The sequence below is a fragment of the Anolis carolinensis genome, unplaced genomic scaffold (assembly GCF_035594765.1).
Source record: "Anolis carolinensis isolate JA03-04 unplaced genomic scaffold, rAnoCar3.1.pri scaffold_7, whole genome shotgun sequence".
NCBI classification, from domain to species: Eukaryota; Metazoa; Chordata; class Lepidosauria; order Squamata; family Dactyloidae; genus Anolis; species Anolis carolinensis.
The window spans coordinates 27,338,830-27,355,904 of record NW_026943818.1 but is presented as its reverse complement, the minus strand read 5'-3'; the positions used below and the strand labels follow the sequence as shown (position 1 = coordinate 27,355,904).

Below are 17,075 nucleotides of genomic sequence, written 5' to 3'. Positions count from 1 at the left end.
GTACTAACCTTGTTGTCTATCATTCACCCTCGCAGTGATTTTGACAACGTAAGTTAATTTTGGGACAATAATAATAATAATAATAATAATAATAATAATTTTGGACAGAAAAACAAAAAATCTCATGACCATTCATCATTCACTGCACCCTCACAGTGATGTTGACCGGCTATATCTGCCTAGAAGATCAGGGGGCAGAGGACTCTTACAAGTCAAACAAGCAGTCAAAGAAGAAGAACATGCCCTGGCAGAATATGTCAAGCAAAGTGAAGAACCTGCTTTGAAGTCAAAAATCAGAAACTCCTCAAAGCACAGCAGACAAAAAAAACAGTACAAGAAAACCGCAGTACAAACTAGAGCTGACATCTGGCACAACAAAACCTTGCATGGAAAGTTCCTTGACAAAATTGAAGGAAAAGCTGATAAGGAGAAGACCTGGCTCTGGCTCACAAATGGGACCCTGAAGAAGGAGACAGAAGGCCTGATCCTTGCAGCCCAGGAGCAAGACATCAGGACAAAGGCAATTCAGGCCAAGATCGAAAAATCAGCTGATGACCCAAAATGCAGACTGTGCAAGGAAACCGACGAAACCATTGGATCATATCCTCAGCTGCTGTAAGAAAATCGCACAGACAGACTACAAACAGAGACACAACCATGTGGCCCAAATGATCCATTGGAACTTATGCCTCAAGTACCACCTCCCAGCAGCAAAGAACTGGTGGGATCACAAACCTGCAAAGGTCGTGGAAAATGAGCACGCAAAGATACTGTGGGACTTCCGAATCCAGACTGACAAAGTTCTGGAACACAACACACCAGACATCACAGTTGTGGAAAGGAAAAAGGTTTGGATCATTGATGTTGCCATCCCAGGTGACAGTCGCATTGACGAAAAACAACAGGAAAAACTCAGCCGCTATCAAGACCTCAAGATTGAACGTCAAAGACTCTGGCAGAAACTAGTGCAGGTGGTCCCGGTGGTGATGGGTACACTGGGTGCCATGCCAAAAGATCTCAGCCGGCATTTGGAAACAATAGACATTGACAAAATCACGATCTGCCAACTGCAAAAGGCCACCCGACTGGGATCTGCGGGCATCATCCGAAAATACATTCCACAGTCCTAGACACTTGGGAAGTGTTCGACTTGTGATTTTGTGATACGAAATCCAGCAGATCTATCTTGTTTGCTGTGTCATACAATAAAATAATAATAATAATACGAAATCCAGCATACATATCTCGTTTGTTATGTCATACTATGTCGTTGTATCAATAATAACAATAATACATTTTATTTTTTACCTGACAGCTCAAGGGAGGGTATAACAAATTCAAACATATATGAACGTATACAACATATTGTGGATTCTCTACTTAAGAGCACTTTGATTTTGATTTGGGTTTTGCTTTGACATAAGAGCAGCATTTTGAGTTAAGAGCAAGCTCCAGAGGGCATGCTAGCATGAGAGTACAGGGCTTTAGTGTTCAAGGGAGCAGCCTCCGGGCCTCGTGTTCTTGTCGGCTTTGGGAGATTGCTGTTCGCTTTGCGGGTTAGTTGATTTGGTGCGGTTTTTATTCCTGGTATGTTTGGCTTCATGAAGAGAGAGAGGGAGAGAGAGCAAGAGAGAGAGGGAGGCTGGAATGAGGACAGCAATCTCCCAAAGTGGACAAGAGCACGAGGCACGGAGGCTGCTCCCTTGAAGCCCTAAGGCCATGAAAGCCTTTGACAATGCAGGTGAAATTCCCGAAAGGGCTTCCTGGTTTTTATGCTAAAAAAAAAGAAAAAAAATTCAGACCAGCCAATCTATCCTCACTCCTCCATGTAAAAACCGGTTTCTTCCAAACTTCGCTGTATTTCTCTGGAATATAAGCAGGGACTGACTCACAAACTTTTAGTTTCTTCCTTCAGCTTTAGAAATGTTTACTGAAGAAAAAAAAACTTTTCAAGCAAGGCAAAAAAGGAAAGCAACAAAAAGTTGGCCCTAGTTCAACAAGCACGTAGAAGGCAAAAACTCCGCTGTAGCAGGCAATAAATCTTAATGTCTCCGGATTCAGGTCTCCCAAGGTTCAGCAGCAAGCTATTGCTTTAAACTTCGCTGCTCCTCAAAACAACAGGAGCAGAAAGCTCAAAACATGCCTTCAATAAAAAAAAAACTTCTCAATTTTTCAAACCACATACATCAAAAAAAAAAAAAAAACATCACCACAGACACATTGGCTATGTAGTGTCTGGGCCCATAACCTGTCTGCAACCTAAGGTTTTTACCTTTGCTGACAGGTTATGGGCCCAGACACTACATAGCCAACCTGTACTGACAGGTCGTACTTTTGTCAGCGCCGATTGTGTTTAAGTGCAGGCCAAGAGAGAAAGCATTGCTCCCAGTGTCAGGCTCACTTCAAAGGACCAGTCTGAACGCAGATCAAAGATAGCTGCTCTCAAATCCAATCTTTATTGAAGAATACATGACTTTGGAAAAGTCGAGAATGACCTAATGTTTACATACATCTAATTTTATCACTTCTGATGCAACGTAATACCACACGCAAATATCATCATCAAATCCCACCCCCTGGATCACATTACTACCATTCCCACACACTACATCAATTATAATTGTTTATACTTTCAACCCTGAGTTCCCAGGCTCATTTTATCTTCTTCCGCCAGGTGCTTGCAGAATTGTTTATGTTATGAAGTCAGATTCAGGGCTTGGAAATTCAGCCCTGGGATCTGGCTCCATGACATGGCGCCCTCGTTTTCTTCGTCCTCCTCTTCGGTTCTTCTTTCATCATAGTTCTGAAACAAATCAAACAATAACTCTATGTGTCCATTTTGTCCAAAGTCCCCATATACTTTTTCAGTAAGCTGCGATGGAATACTGGGTGTATTTTCCCTAAACTTTTTGGCAATGCCAACTGGAAAGTTACTTCATTGATAACACCCTGTATTCTGAATGGTCCAATATATTTGGGGCTCAGTTTTCTTGAAGGTAGCCCCAATTTGATGTTTTGGGTACTTAACCACACTAGATCTCCTTTATCTAATTTATCGCCTTCCACCCTCTTTCTGTCTGCGAACGCTTTATACTTTTTGTGTGCTTCCTTTAAGGATGCAGTCACTTGACTCCAGCATTCTAGCATTTGCGTTTTCCATTTCCCTGCCTCTGTTTCCTCATTTTCTGTCCATCTTGGCAACTGGGGTAAAGGCTGTATTTCATACCCGTAAACTACTTCAAAGGGGGTTTTATTTGTTGCTGAATGTATAGTCGAATTAAAAGCTAGTTCCGCAAAAGCCAACCACCTAGACCAGTCATTTTGTCTCATGTTAGAGTACATTCGAAGGAACTGCCCAAGCGTCTGCTGAGTACGTTCTACCGCCCCGTTTGTCATGGGGTGAAAAGCAGAACTTAGACTCCTTTCTGCTCCTAGCATTTCCAAGAATTTTTCCCAAAATTTTGCTGTGAATTGTACTCCTCTGTCACTGACCACTCTACTGGGACATCCATGCAGTTTGTAAATATGATTTATGTACAGTTCAGCTAGTTTCTCGGCCGATGGTAGTTTCGTCAGCGCTATAAAGTGGGCCTGTTTAGAAAACAGGTCTAATACTGTCCAAATATAACGATGTCCTTTGCTGACTGGCAGTTCTCCCACAAAGTCCATAGCTACACATTCCCAAGGTCTGGTAGGTTCCGCTACCGTTTGTAATAATCCCATAGGCTTCCCTCCTCTCGATTTATTTCTGGCACAATCATCACATTGAACAACATGATTCTTTATGTCCTTCCTCATTCCTGGCCACCAACAATGTTTTGCTATTGCCTTTGTTGTTTTTGTAATTCCTGTATGACCAGCGCTCTGGTTGTTGTGAAAACGACGCAAAATCTTAATCCTTAATATTGCTGGGATATACAGTTTCTTGTTTACAAACCAAAATCCCCCCTTCTGCTCCCCCTTTTCTGCGTTGGATGCGATCCATTGATCTCCTTCATAAGACTGTTTCAGTTCATTTCCCCAATTATCTTCTCCGCCGAGTTCAACAAAAGCCGTGTTCTCCTTTTGGGTTTGTGCTCTTGTCCTGACAGCTAAGCCCCATTGTTTGTCAGAGAATATTGTCCCCTCTTTTGCTGTGGTTATGCCTTCGTGTTGAGGCATGCGTGAAAGAGCATCTGCCAAGACATTCTGCTTCCCTTGAAAAAACTTTAATTGGAAATCGAATCTACTGAAGTATTGCGCCCATCTAATTTGTTTGGGAGATAATTTTCTAGGAGATTTTAAATACTGGAGGTTCTTATGGTCAGACCAAATTTCAAATGGGATTCCGCTCCCTTCGAGGAAGTGTCGCCAGCATTCTAAGGCTTTTAATATGGCTAATGCCTCTTTTTCCCATATTGGCCAACTTTTTTCAGTTTCGCTGAACTTCCGGGACAAATATCCACAGGGTTTTAAGTTCCCCTTTTGATCTTTTTGCAATAGTACTGCCCCGTATGCACAGTCTGAGGCATCGCAATGGATTATGAAAGGGCTCCTGATATCGGGGTGTTTTAGGATGGGTCCTTCTGTGAAGCATTCTTTTAGGGTTTCGAATGCCTTTTGGCATTCTGGCGTCCAACTTAGTCTGGCGCCAGGAGCTTTTACTTTTGCTGTCTCCCCTTTCCCTTTTGTTTTTAAAAGTTCAGTAAGGGGTGCGGTTATTTGCGCGAAGCCTTTTATGAAGGGTCTGTAAAAATTTGCAAACCCCAGAAATGATTGCAATTGCCTCCTTGTTTGAGGCACTCCCCATTCTTTTACATCTGATACTTTAGCTGGATCCATAGCTAACCCTTCTGGAGATATCCGATACCCCAGAAAGTCAATTTGAGTTTTATTAAATTCACATTTGGACAGTTTTGCGTACAGCTTTGCTTCCCTTAGTCTCTGCAAAACTTCCCGGACCAATTTTACGTGCTTTTCCTTATCTTCACTCACGATCAAGATATCATCAAGGAATATGAATACCCCTCTGTACAACAATGGGTGTAGTATTTCATTTATAAGCTGCATAAAGCAACCGCCTCCATTTTTTAAACCGAAAGGCAAAATTTTATATTCAAAATGGCCGAATGCGCAGGAAAATGCAGTTTTCCAAGTATCCTCCGGTTTTATTCTTAATTTATGATACGCTTCAATTAAATCCAGTTTAGTAAATATGCTCCCTTTCTTCAATACGGTAATTAAATCCTTTACTAAGGGCATAGGGTATTTATTGTCCTTAGTAATTGCGTTTAAATTTCGATAATCAATGCACAATCTTAGGGAGTTGTCTTTCTTTCTCCTAAATAACACTGGGGCCCCGAGAGGAGAATTGGATGGCTTAATGAAGCCTCGCGCCAGGTTTTTATCAATATATTTCCTCAATTCCTCCTTCTCCTGCACAGACATGGGATACACTTTTGGTTTTGGTAAGTTTGCTCCTGGGGTTATTTCAATTTCTACTTCTATATTCCTTTTGGGAGGCAATTTACTGGCCTCTTTCTGATTGAAAACATCCACAAAGTCTCTGTATTCAGGAGGCAATAGCTGTGGGTTTATCTCACCTGCTTCATCTTCCTCGTCCTCCTCTTCTGCAATTTTGCTTATCTCCCATTGCGTCTGCTGTTCTTTGAATGCTAGGCTCTTTCCTCTCCAATCTACTTCGGGATTTGCCTGTTCGAGCCATGGTATCCCTAATATTACGTGGTATGTGGCAATAGGGGCTATCACAAAGGATATTCTTCCTTCCCATTTGCCTATTTTACATGGGACCCCCCGTATTTCCTTTGTAGATACTTCCCCAGCAGCGACTGATCCATCTAGCTGCGAAAATGCAATTGGGGAGTCAAGCGCCATCTGCTGGCATTTCAGCGCTCCTGCTAATTCCGGAGTTATAATATTTCTAGAACAACCACAATCCACAAATGCCTTGCAGGTGGCCCGATTCTCTAGCCCCGAGAGGCAGATTGGCACTACTATCATGCGTTTGTCCCGACTCACCAATTTTTCTGAAGATTCTGGGGCCTGCACCTCCTCTTCCGCGCGCCTCCCGGTTGCTGGCTTGGGCTTTGGGGGTTTTGGCGGCTCCCCCTTCCGGGCCCAGCATTCTGCTGCTCGATGGCCCGTCTTCCCACATACAAAGCATCCCGGTTTAGGTTTGTTGTCGTCTCCTCTGGAGGGAATCCCCGGCCTCCCTCCGGGTCTTTCCTGCTTCCTCGTTTCTCCTCGACCTCTCGCCACCGGTCTTTGCTGGCCGCCGCTGCTCCTGAAGCGCTTTACTTGGGCCAGGGTGGATTCGACGCGCCCCGCTAGTTGAATCCATCCCTGGAGCGTTTCGGGGTCATCTCTGTGCGCTGCCCAGCTGAAAATCTCGGGGCGTAGTCCCTCTTTAAATAACTCCACTTTGGTCACTTCAGACCACTCTGGTACCCTTTCCGCGAGGTGGAGGAATTCCTCTGCGTACTCGGGCACCGTTTTGTCCCTCTGCTTTATTCCTTTCAGCTGGTCTCGAGCCCTCAATTGCTCTAGCCGGTCTCTGAACCTGTTTTCCAGTGCGGCGAGGAAGCGGGGCACTGACCTCAGGCATGGGTCGCGTCTGGCATGGAGTTGCACGTACCAGCTGGCTGCTCCTCGCTTTAGTGTGTTGCCGATGGCTCGAACCCTGCTTGCTTCGGAGGGGAATGTGTGTGCATTGTCTTCCATGTATCCTCTGATGCTAATTAGAAAAAAGTTCAGTTCATCTGATTCCCCTCCGTATTCCAGTTTGAGATCTTCCCTTCTTGGCATCCATTCTGCGGCCCGTTGATGCTGTCTGGGAGGCATGGGGAAGGGTTGCATCAGGTTTCCTCGGGCGGGTCCTTGGAACACGCCGCGCCCCACTCCGGTGGTCATTCTGCGCGGCTCCCGAAAGTCTGCCGCCGCTGTCGGCCCTTCCGCCCATCCGCATACTGGCCTCGCTGTAGCCCCCTCATCTCGCCTTTCCTCGTCGTACGGCACATCCTCCTCCTCTTCCTGGATCCCCCGCTCCTCTCCACCTTCGTCTGCAAATCCACTGGACCCGATCCCTGGCCCCAGTGGCCTTTCCACCCCGACGCCCATTCGGGGGGTTGGGAGCTCTGTTGGAGATGGCGGCCTCAGAGTTCCCAGAGCTCGCTGGCGCTCCACTTCGCGCGCCATTCTGTCTCGGAACTCCAGCTCCTGCCAGTATTCCTCATCTCCCTCGCCCCTCGCCGCCACGGGACTCTGCGTTGATGCTCGCTGGCCCCTCTGGCTCCAATCTCCTTCTTTACTTGGCTCTCTCTCGGCGCCATATCGGATGGGCTCCTTTTGGAGATTCTCTTCCAATAGTGGCACCAGCCTCCCCACGGTTTCCGACAGCCTGGATAAATTTGTTTCCAGGATGGATAACCGCAGGGCCACGGTCTCCGGCATACTTCCTCCAGATCCCCAACTGGTTTCTGCAGCCGCAGAGACGCCTCTTCCTCCCCTGGGAATCCTCTGGGTCACGCCGTTCGGCTTGGGGTACCCCGTAGAGGAAGCTATGGCTTGCAGCGTCTCTTCTCTCTTCGGCCGGGCCCCTTGCAAAGGCCTCCCTGCCCCATTTGGGCTTTGATCTCCTTCTTCACTCATTATCACTTCACTGCGAATTCCGCAGGAGGGTGAGAACGGGTTTCTCGACTTAAATGTCAGGCTCACTTCAAAGGACCAGTCTGAACGCAGATCAAAGATAGCTGCTCTCAAATCCAATCTTTATTGAAGAATACATGACTTTGGAAAAGTCGAGAATGACCTAATGTTTACATACATCTAATTTTATCACTTCTGATGCAACATAATACCACACGCAAATATCATCATCAAATCCCACCCCCTGGATCACATTACTACCATTCCCACACACGACATCAATTATAATTGTTTATACTTTCAACCCTGAGTTCCCAGGCTCATTTTATCTTCTTCCGCCAGGTGCTTGCAGAATTGTTTATGTTATGAAGTCAGATTCAGGGCTTGGAAATTCAGCCCTGGGATCTGGCTCCATGACACCCAGTGTGCCCATCACCAACTGGGACCACCTTCCCTGGCTTGTGCTGAAACCTAAGGTTTTTACCTTTGCTGAGTATCAAAATAAAATATAATAAGGCTGCAGCAGAAACAAAGCCCCGAAGTAATGTGGTTAAATAAAAAGCTACATTGTACCCTGTTTCCCCGAAAATAAGCCAGTGTCTTATATTAATTTTTGCTCCAAAAGATGAACTAGGTCTTATTTTCAGGGGATGTCTTATTTTTCCACAAAGACGAATTCACATTTATGGTTGAATTTTTAAAAATGAAAATTTATTATCTACTGTACAGTAGTTGTCATCACAAAACAGCATAACCAAACTGTGAATCCTTTCGAGGATTTCTATATTATATTTTATTGCTACACTGTTTTTAAATTACTGTTTTAAATTTCTGTTCGTATGTAAATTTATGTTGTTGTTGGGCTTATCCCTGTGTAAGCTGCCCTGAGTCCCTTCTGGGAGATGGAGGTGGGATACAAGAATAAAGTTATTATTATTATTTCTTGTTACTACCTTTATTTCCATGTACAACAATCTATGGTATGTACATTTACCGATCTTGCATGCTTCCAAAGAAAAACTTTGCTAGGTCTTACTTTCGGGAGAGGCCTTATATTTAGCAATTCAGCAAAACCTCTACTAGGTCTTATTTTCTGAGGATGTCTTATTTTCAGGGAAACAGGGTAGCATAAAGTCATCTTACTTTATTGCTATAACAGAAGCATAATACAGGAACAAAAAACTCAGAGAGAGAATACAAGCAGAATGCAGAGAATATATAAGTGAAAAACATGGCTCCACCTGTATCTGATTGATAAAGCTCAAAATACAAGCATACTACCAGTTAAAGGTACAGACCTACTAGCTAACATGAACGATATAATTTTGCAAACATTACAATACTTTCAACATTCTCCTTCTTCTTAGATTCCCAATTAAGAACCAAAAGCATGGGTTTACCTGCAGATTAGGGTGGACGATGGCCGTGATCTGCCCGTTTTCGTTTCTCGGATAGTCGACCTTCTCTGTAATTCGGTAAACCTCGATCGTACAAGGCGGGAACTCTTTCCCTGAGGGGCCAAAATGGAAAACAGGTCTGGATTGTTACCAGGTGAGAGTATAGCGGAATCAGTAGCGTCCAGTTAACACCATGTGCAAAAGACTCAGACCAGGCAGAGGAATTGAAAAGAACAACGGAAACTTTACTCTTGCTCGTTGAGTTGAAATATAAAACAGTTCTGCAATCATACAATGTCCATGTAGTTGCATGAGATCAATAACTAATCAATCAGCATCAATATATACAGCATAGCATATTAAATCAGCTACTTGACCGTAGCTATTAGAGAGCTTCTTTTTCCTGTGCTCTCCCAGCAAGCTCAAATCCCAACTGACATTCTCAGCCACCTGCCAGAAACAGATACATTGTTTTAGGCGTGGCCTTGCCTCTGCAAAAAGAGCTCCTCTGCAGAGTTCCCTTGCAAACTAACTTTTGCAAGGATTTCTTTACACACACACAATATGGCGCAATATGGATTGATGCCGAAAAGTTCGGTACATTGTGTTTTGAGAAAAGAAACCTAGTACCATATATACTCGAGTATAAGCTGAGTTTTTCCCAGTTGTGCTGTGGGTGCGTCTTCCAAAGAAAAGCACCAAGACACAACGCTGGTAGATTCCAACAGATTTTTATTGTACCGAATGCCAGAACCTTCTTTTGGCCCACATATATAGGGGCTCCCACATACCAGAGGGTAATTGATGTTTTATGGCTGGCATCTGTTCCTTGTCAGCCAACCAGAGATGTCAAGGATTGGAGATCATGACATTGCTTTAATCGTCACGGGTGTCCTACCTGAATTGAACAGCTGAACAAAATCGAGGCCGTGCTTGATGATTGTCCTCATCTTCTCCAGAACGTCGGCTCGGAGGACGCCTTGGGGTTGAGGGCCGACTTCGACACCTGTGTAGGACATGCGCAACGTTTGCGCTCCCGTTTTGAAGTTTAATAAACTTTCCCCATGTTATTATGACAGAACCAATTAGGAAATGACATTGATAACCCAGCTCTAGATCAGCGGATAGACTACACATGGAAATACAACTCAGGACTGGACGACGTTTGTAAACATTGATATTTACCCACAGGATGTTTGGCTACAGACCGAGTCGTTGCGTATTTCAGGCTGGGATGCTCAATAAGGAACACGGGACAGCCGTCAGGTGCCAACGCATTCTGCGGAAAATATAGTTGTTTAATGTACTTCCCGTGCAAATATTAAAAGGCTGGACTCGCAAAAGTTCTACCAACTTGGACATGATTTATACATTGTCTTTCATAGGGTATGACATTGTGATCCGCCCCGAGTCCCCTTCAGGGTGAGAAGGTCGGAATATAAATATTGTGTGTGTGTTTATATATATATATATATATATATATATATATATATATATTCGAGTATAAGCTGAGTTTTTCAGCCCTTGTTTAGGACGAAACCATTGATCATATCCTCAGCTGCTGTAAGAAAATCGCACAGACCGACTACAAACAGAGGCACAACTATGTGGCCCAAATGATTCATTGGAACTTATGCCTCGAGTACTACCTCACAATCCTGCAAAGGTAATGGAAAATGAGCACACAAAGATACTGTGGGACTTCCGACAGGTTCTGGAACACAACACACCAGACATCACAGTTGTGGAAAAGAAAAAGGTTTGGATCATTGATGTCGCCATCCCAGGTGACAGTCGCATTGACGAAAAACAACAGGAAAAACTCAGCCGCTCTCAGGACCTCAAGATTGAACTTCAAAGACTCTGGCAGAAACCAGTGCAGTTGGTCCCGGTGGTGATCGGCACACTGGGTGCCGTGCCAAAAGATCTCAGCCGGCATTTGGAAACAATAGACATTGACAAAATTACGATCTGCAAACTGCAAAAGGCCACCCTGCTGGGATCTGCAGGCATCATCCAAAAAAAATCACACATTCCTAGACACTTGGGAAGTGTTCCACTTGTGATTTTGTGAAACGAAATCCAGCATATCTATCTTGTTTGCTGTGTCATACAATAATAATAATAATAACAACAACAACAACAACAACAACTATATTTTGTACCCTGCCTCCATCTCCCCGAAGGGACTCGGGGCAGTTTACATGGGGACGAGCCCAATCAAACATAGTTAAAATATAAAATATGAACATACCAAGGACGCACATGGTACATAGAAGTGCGTAAACAATAACATAATAAAACAATTTAGGTACCGCTTTATGCAGGGAGGCTAATTGAACTAATTTACGAGACCACAAAACCTTCCAGAATGAGGAAGTACTACCATCAAGGGCTCGGGGGTCACAGTGGATGATGAAGCAGGCAGAATCAAGCATACCCTCATGAAGCTGGAAAATGTTAAATTGCCTCTGTGTCTGTCTATATATGTCGTAAGTCGTTGAATGTTTGCCATGTATATGTGCACTGTGATCCGCCCTGAGAAGGAAGGGTGGAATATAAATACATTTATACATTATTATACAGTACTAGCTGTGCCCGGCCACGCGTTGCTGTGGCAAAGTGGTGGTGGTATTGGTTAAAAATTGTTGTGTAATTTTTATTTGACGTTATTTGTATTTTTTTAATTAATTTTATTGTAAGTTCTCTTTTTATTTATTATATTTTATTATTTTCTTGTATTATTTTTAGTTATATTCTGTTATTATAGTATTTTATTGTATTAATTTTTAGTGTTTTTTATTATTTTTTATTGGGTTGCTAGGAGACCAAGTTGGAGGAGCTTAGCCTTCTAACTGGCAGCAATTGGATAAAAGCAATTATTCCTCTCTCTCTAATTAGGACTTTATTTTTCTTTTCTTTTTGTTGTATCAACCTACAGGCGTGGATGATGGGTTGTGTTGTCAAATTTCGAGGTTGGGGGGCCTGTAGTTTTGTTGTTTTGTGGGTCGCCGTGATGCCATCACTCTTTTATATATATAGATGTAAGACTTTTGTTTTTTCTCTCAAGTTTTGTTGTCGGCAGGATTCCATCACTCTTTTATATACAATAGAGTCTCACTTATCCAACATAAACAGGCCGGCAGAATGTTGGATAAGTGAATATGTTGGATAATAAGGAGAGATTAAGGAGAAGCCTATTAAACACCAAATTAGGTTATGATTTTACAAATTAAGCACCAAAACATCATGTTATACAACAAATTTGACAGAAAAAGTAGTTCAATATGCAGTAATGTTACATAGTAATTACTGTATTTATGAATTTAGCACCAAAATATCACGATATATTGAAAACATTGACTACAAAAATGCGTTGGATAAGCGAGTGTTGGATAAGTGAGACTATACATACACCATATATACTCGAGTATAAGCTGAGTTTTTCAGCCCTTTTTTAGGACGAAACCATTGATCCTATCCTCAGCTGCTGTAAGAAAATCGCAGAGACCGACTACAAACAGAGGCACAACTATGTGGCCGAAATGATTCATTGGAACTTATGCCTCAAGTACTACCTCACAATCCTGCAAAGGTAATGGAAAATGAGCACGCAAAGAAACTGTGGGACTTCCGACAAGTTCTGGAACACAACACACCAGACATCACAGTTGTGGAAAAGAAAAGAAATGTATACATTTATACATTATTATACAGTATTTATATTCCACCCTTCCTTCTCAGGGCGGATCACAGTGCACATGCATATACATGGCAAACATTCAACGACATACGACATATATAGACAGACACAGAGGCAATTTAACATTTTCCAGCTTCATGAGGGTATGCTTGATTTTGCCGCTCTGAGCCAAACCGGGAGTAGCGGTATATAAGTTTAATAATAAATAAATAATAAATAAATCATCCACTGTGACCCCCGAGCCCTTGGTGGTAGTACTTCCTCATTCTGGAAGGTTTTGCGGTCTCGTAAATTAGTTCAATTAGCCCAAATTATACATTTACATAAATAAATAAATAAATACATGATCTAATTTTGAGGGAGGATCTGAATCATTTACCTGGATGTAGTGGCACATCTGGACGGCAAACCCGTCTCGGGCGCTCTCCAGGATGAGGGTGCCCCCCATGTTGGCGGTCGTGTTGTGCAGGTCGAAGATGAGGTCGTAGGCATCCGGGCTGCCTTTGGGGCCAAAGATTTGGTCGATTTCCTGGGCTCTTCTGACCTCGTAGGGAGCGTTGTCCTCCAGGAGCTTCCTGCGGGCAAACAAAAAAGCATGGATTAGACATACGACATATATAGGCAGACACAGAGGCAATTTAACATTTCCCAGCTTCAATTCCGGCCGCTTCTCCGTCCGCTTGTGACACCGAGCCCTTGATGGAGTACTTCCTCGTTCTTGCTGTTGGAAGGTTTTATGGTCTCGTAAATTACTGTATATACTCAAGTACAAGCCTAGTAAAATAATACATGTAATAATAATAATAATAAATGCAGGAAAATAATACATGTAATAATAAATAGAGTAAAATAATAAATGCAATCATAATAATATCAGAGTGAATAAATGTATTAGTAATAATAATAAAATTACAGTGAAACAAATGTAAAAGTAACAACAATAGTAGAGTAAAATAATAAATGTAATAATAATAATTAATAGAGTAAAATAATAAATGTAATAATAATAATAAAAGCAGGAAAATAATACATGTAATAATAAATACAGGAAAATAATAAATGCAATAATAATATCAGAGTGAATAAATGTATTATTAATAATAATAAAATTACAGTAAAACAAATGTAAAAGTAACAACAATAGTAGAGTAAAATAATAAATGTAATAATAATAATTAATAGAGTAAAATAATACATGTAATAATAATAATAATAAATGCAGGAAAATAATACATGTAATAATAAATAGAGTAAAATAATAAATGCAATCATAATAATATCAGAGTGAATAAATGTATTAGTAATAATAATAAAATTACAGTGAAACAAATGTAAAAGTAACAACAATAGTAGAGTAAAATAATAAATGTAATAATAATAATTAATAGAGTAAAATAATACATGTAATAATAATAATAAATGCAGGAAAATAATACATGTAATAATAAATAGAGTAAAATAATAAATGCAATCATAATAATATCAGAGTGAATAAATGTATTAGTAATAATAATAAAATTACAGTGAAACAAATGTAAAAGTAACAACAATAGTAGAGTAAAATAATAAATGTAATAATAATAATTAATAGAGTAAAATAATACATGTAATAATAATAATAATAAAAGCAGGAAAATAATACATGTAATAATAAATACAGGAAAATAATAAATGCAATAATAATAATATCAAAGTGAATAAATGTATTAATAATAATAAAAAATAGAGTAATATAAATGTAATAGTAGCAACAATAATAGAGAAAAATCATAAATCTAATAATAATAAATGCAGGAAAATAATACATGTAATAATACATAGAGTAAAATAATAAATGCAATAATAATAATATCAGAGTGAATAAATGTATTATTAATAATAAAATTACATTAAAACAAATGTAAAAGTAACAATAGTAGAGTAAAATAATGAATGTAATAATAATAATAAAAGCAGGAAAACAATACATGTAATAATAAATAGGGTAAAATAATAAATGCAATTATAACAATATCAGAGTGAATAAATGTATTATTAATAATAATAAAATTACAGTAAAACAAATGTAAAAGTAACAACAATAGTAGAGTAAAATAATAAATGTAATAATAATCATTAATACAGTAAAATAATACATGTAATAATAATAATAATAATAATAATAATAAATACAGGAAAATAATACATATAATAATAAATAGAATAAAATAATAAATGCAATAATAATAATATCAGAGTGAATAAATGTATTATTAATAATAAAATTACAGTAAAACAAATGTAAAAGTAACAATAGTAGAGTAAAATAATAAATGTAATAATAATAATAAAAGCAGGAAAACAATACATGTAATAATAAATAGGGTAAAAAATAAAAGCAATAATAATAATAATAATAATAAGATCAGAGTGAAATAATAAATGTATTATTAATAATAACAAAAATAGAGTAAAATAAATGGAATAGCTAGCAACAATAATAGAGAAAAATAATAAATGGAATAGTAGGAACAATAATAGAGAAAAATAATAAATGCAATAATACCAATAATAATAGAGAAAAATAATAAATGTACCATATATTCTCGAGTATAAGCTGACCCAAAGATAAGCCAACCAGGACCCTCACCCGAGCATAAGCCGAGGGGGGCTTTTTCAGTCTTAAAAAAAAGGGGCTGAAAAACTAGGCTTATACTCGAGTATATACAGTAATTTACGACACCATGAAACCTTCCAACAGCAAGAATGAGGAAGTACTCCATCAAGGGCTCGGTGCCACAAGGCTTATACTCGTGTATATACAGTTATGTTTTGTGTGGTTATGTAATGTACTTGTTGTTTTTATGACTGGGAACTGCTCTGAGTCCCTTCTGGGAGATAGGGCAGTATGTAAATAAATTATTATTATTATTATTATTATTATTATTATTATTATTATTAAGTCCGTATTTATCCATGGCTCCCGTGTCTCCTCCCAGACCGAGCTCTTGAAGCCCTCTGGAATGCTTCTGGAACGTGGCCAGGCAGCCCAGAAAACTCACAGCAATGAAAGACTTTGACAACACGAATAACTATTGTCATCGTCATCGTTTCAGGATTCCTACACTAATACAGCTGCATCCAGCTAACCTTTTCAATGCATTTATTTGTCAGTTACTAACACAGTAGACCAGTGGTTCCCAAACTTATCGCCCCCTTTCCTGAAAAAATATGACTCAGCGCCCCCTGGAAGACGGAGGAGGGGAGCATGCAAACAAAGCCATAATGAAGACTCTGAAGATCAGGCTGCAAAGATTTCAGCACAAGCCAGGGAGGGTGGTCACACTGGGCACAGCGTCTCAAGACCGGCTCTTACTTAATCCATGGGGGCGGGGCCAGGGGAGGGGCGGGGCCTCTTCCCATGAGCATGAGACAGGGCTGAGCCTCTATATTTCTCCTGAGAGGCCTTTTAGGACTAAAGGGCGGGGCTAGGGGAGGGGGCGGGGCCTCTTCCCAAGAGCACGGGACAGGGCTGAGCTTCTATAACACCCCTGAGAGGCCTTTTAGGACTAAAGGGTGGGGCTAAGGAAGGGGGCGGGGCCTCTTCCCAGGAGCCTGAGACAGGGCTGAGCCTCTATATTTCTCCCGAGAGGCCTTTTAGGACTAAAGGGTGGGGCTAGGGGTGGGGGCGGGGCTTCTTCCCAAGAGCACGAGACAGGGCTGAGCCTCTATATTTCTCCCGAGAGGCCTTTTAGGACTAAAGGGCGGGGCTAGGGGTGGGGGCGGGGCCTCTTCCCAAGAGCCTAAGACAGGGCTGAGCCTCTATATTTCTCCTGAGAGGCCTTTTAGGACTAAAGGGCGGGGCTAGGGGAGGGGGCGGGGCCTCTTCCCAAGAGCCTGAGACAGGGCTGAGCTTCTATAACACCCCTGAGAGGCCTTTTAGGACTAAAGGGTGGGGCTAGGGGTGGGGGCGGGGCTTCTTCCCAAGAGCACGAGACAGGGCTGAGCCTCTATATTTCTCCCGAGAGGCCTTTTAGGACTAAAGGGCGGGGCTAGGGGAGGGGGCGGGGCCTCTTCCCAAGAGCCTGAGACAGGGCTGAGCCTCTATATTTCTCCCGAGAGGCCTTTTAGGACTAAAGGGCGGGGCTAGGGGAGGGGGCGGGGCCTCTTCCCAAGAGCCTAAGACAGGGCTGAGCCTCTATATTTCTCCCGAGAGGCCTTTTAGGACTAAAGGGCGGGGCTAGGGGAGGGGGCGGGGCCTCTTCCCAAGAGCCTGAGACAGGGCTGAGCTTCTATAACACCCCTGAGAGGCCTTTTAGGACTAAAGGGTGGGGCTAGGGGTGGGGGCGGGG

The 17,075-nt window shown here is 41.5% G+C and overlaps 1 protein-coding gene across 5 annotated transcripts in view; it reads right to left on the bottom strand.

The window, feature by feature from the left end:
- aspa (aspartoacylase) overlaps positions 1-17,075 on the bottom strand; it is a 36,709-nt gene that overhangs the window by 2,864 nt on the left and 16,770 nt on the right. For 3 of the 5 annotated variants that reach the window (XM_062960460.1, XM_062960459.1, XM_062960458.1), the window contains exons 3-6: positions 13,124-13,319; positions 10,227-10,320; positions 9,940-10,047; positions 9,045-9,154 (exon numbers count right to left, since the gene is read on the bottom strand). In XM_062960460.1, coding sequence (XP_062816530.1) covers positions 9,045-9,154; positions 9,940-10,047; positions 10,227-10,320; positions 13,124-13,319 — 508 coding nt within the window. Of the gene's footprint in view, positions 1-2,334; positions 2,804-6,018; positions 8,055-9,044; positions 9,155-9,939; positions 10,048-10,226; positions 10,321-13,123; positions 13,320-17,075 lie in introns of those variants that run through there. The other 2 variants (XM_062960461.1, XM_062960456.1) reach the window with 2 other exon arrangements.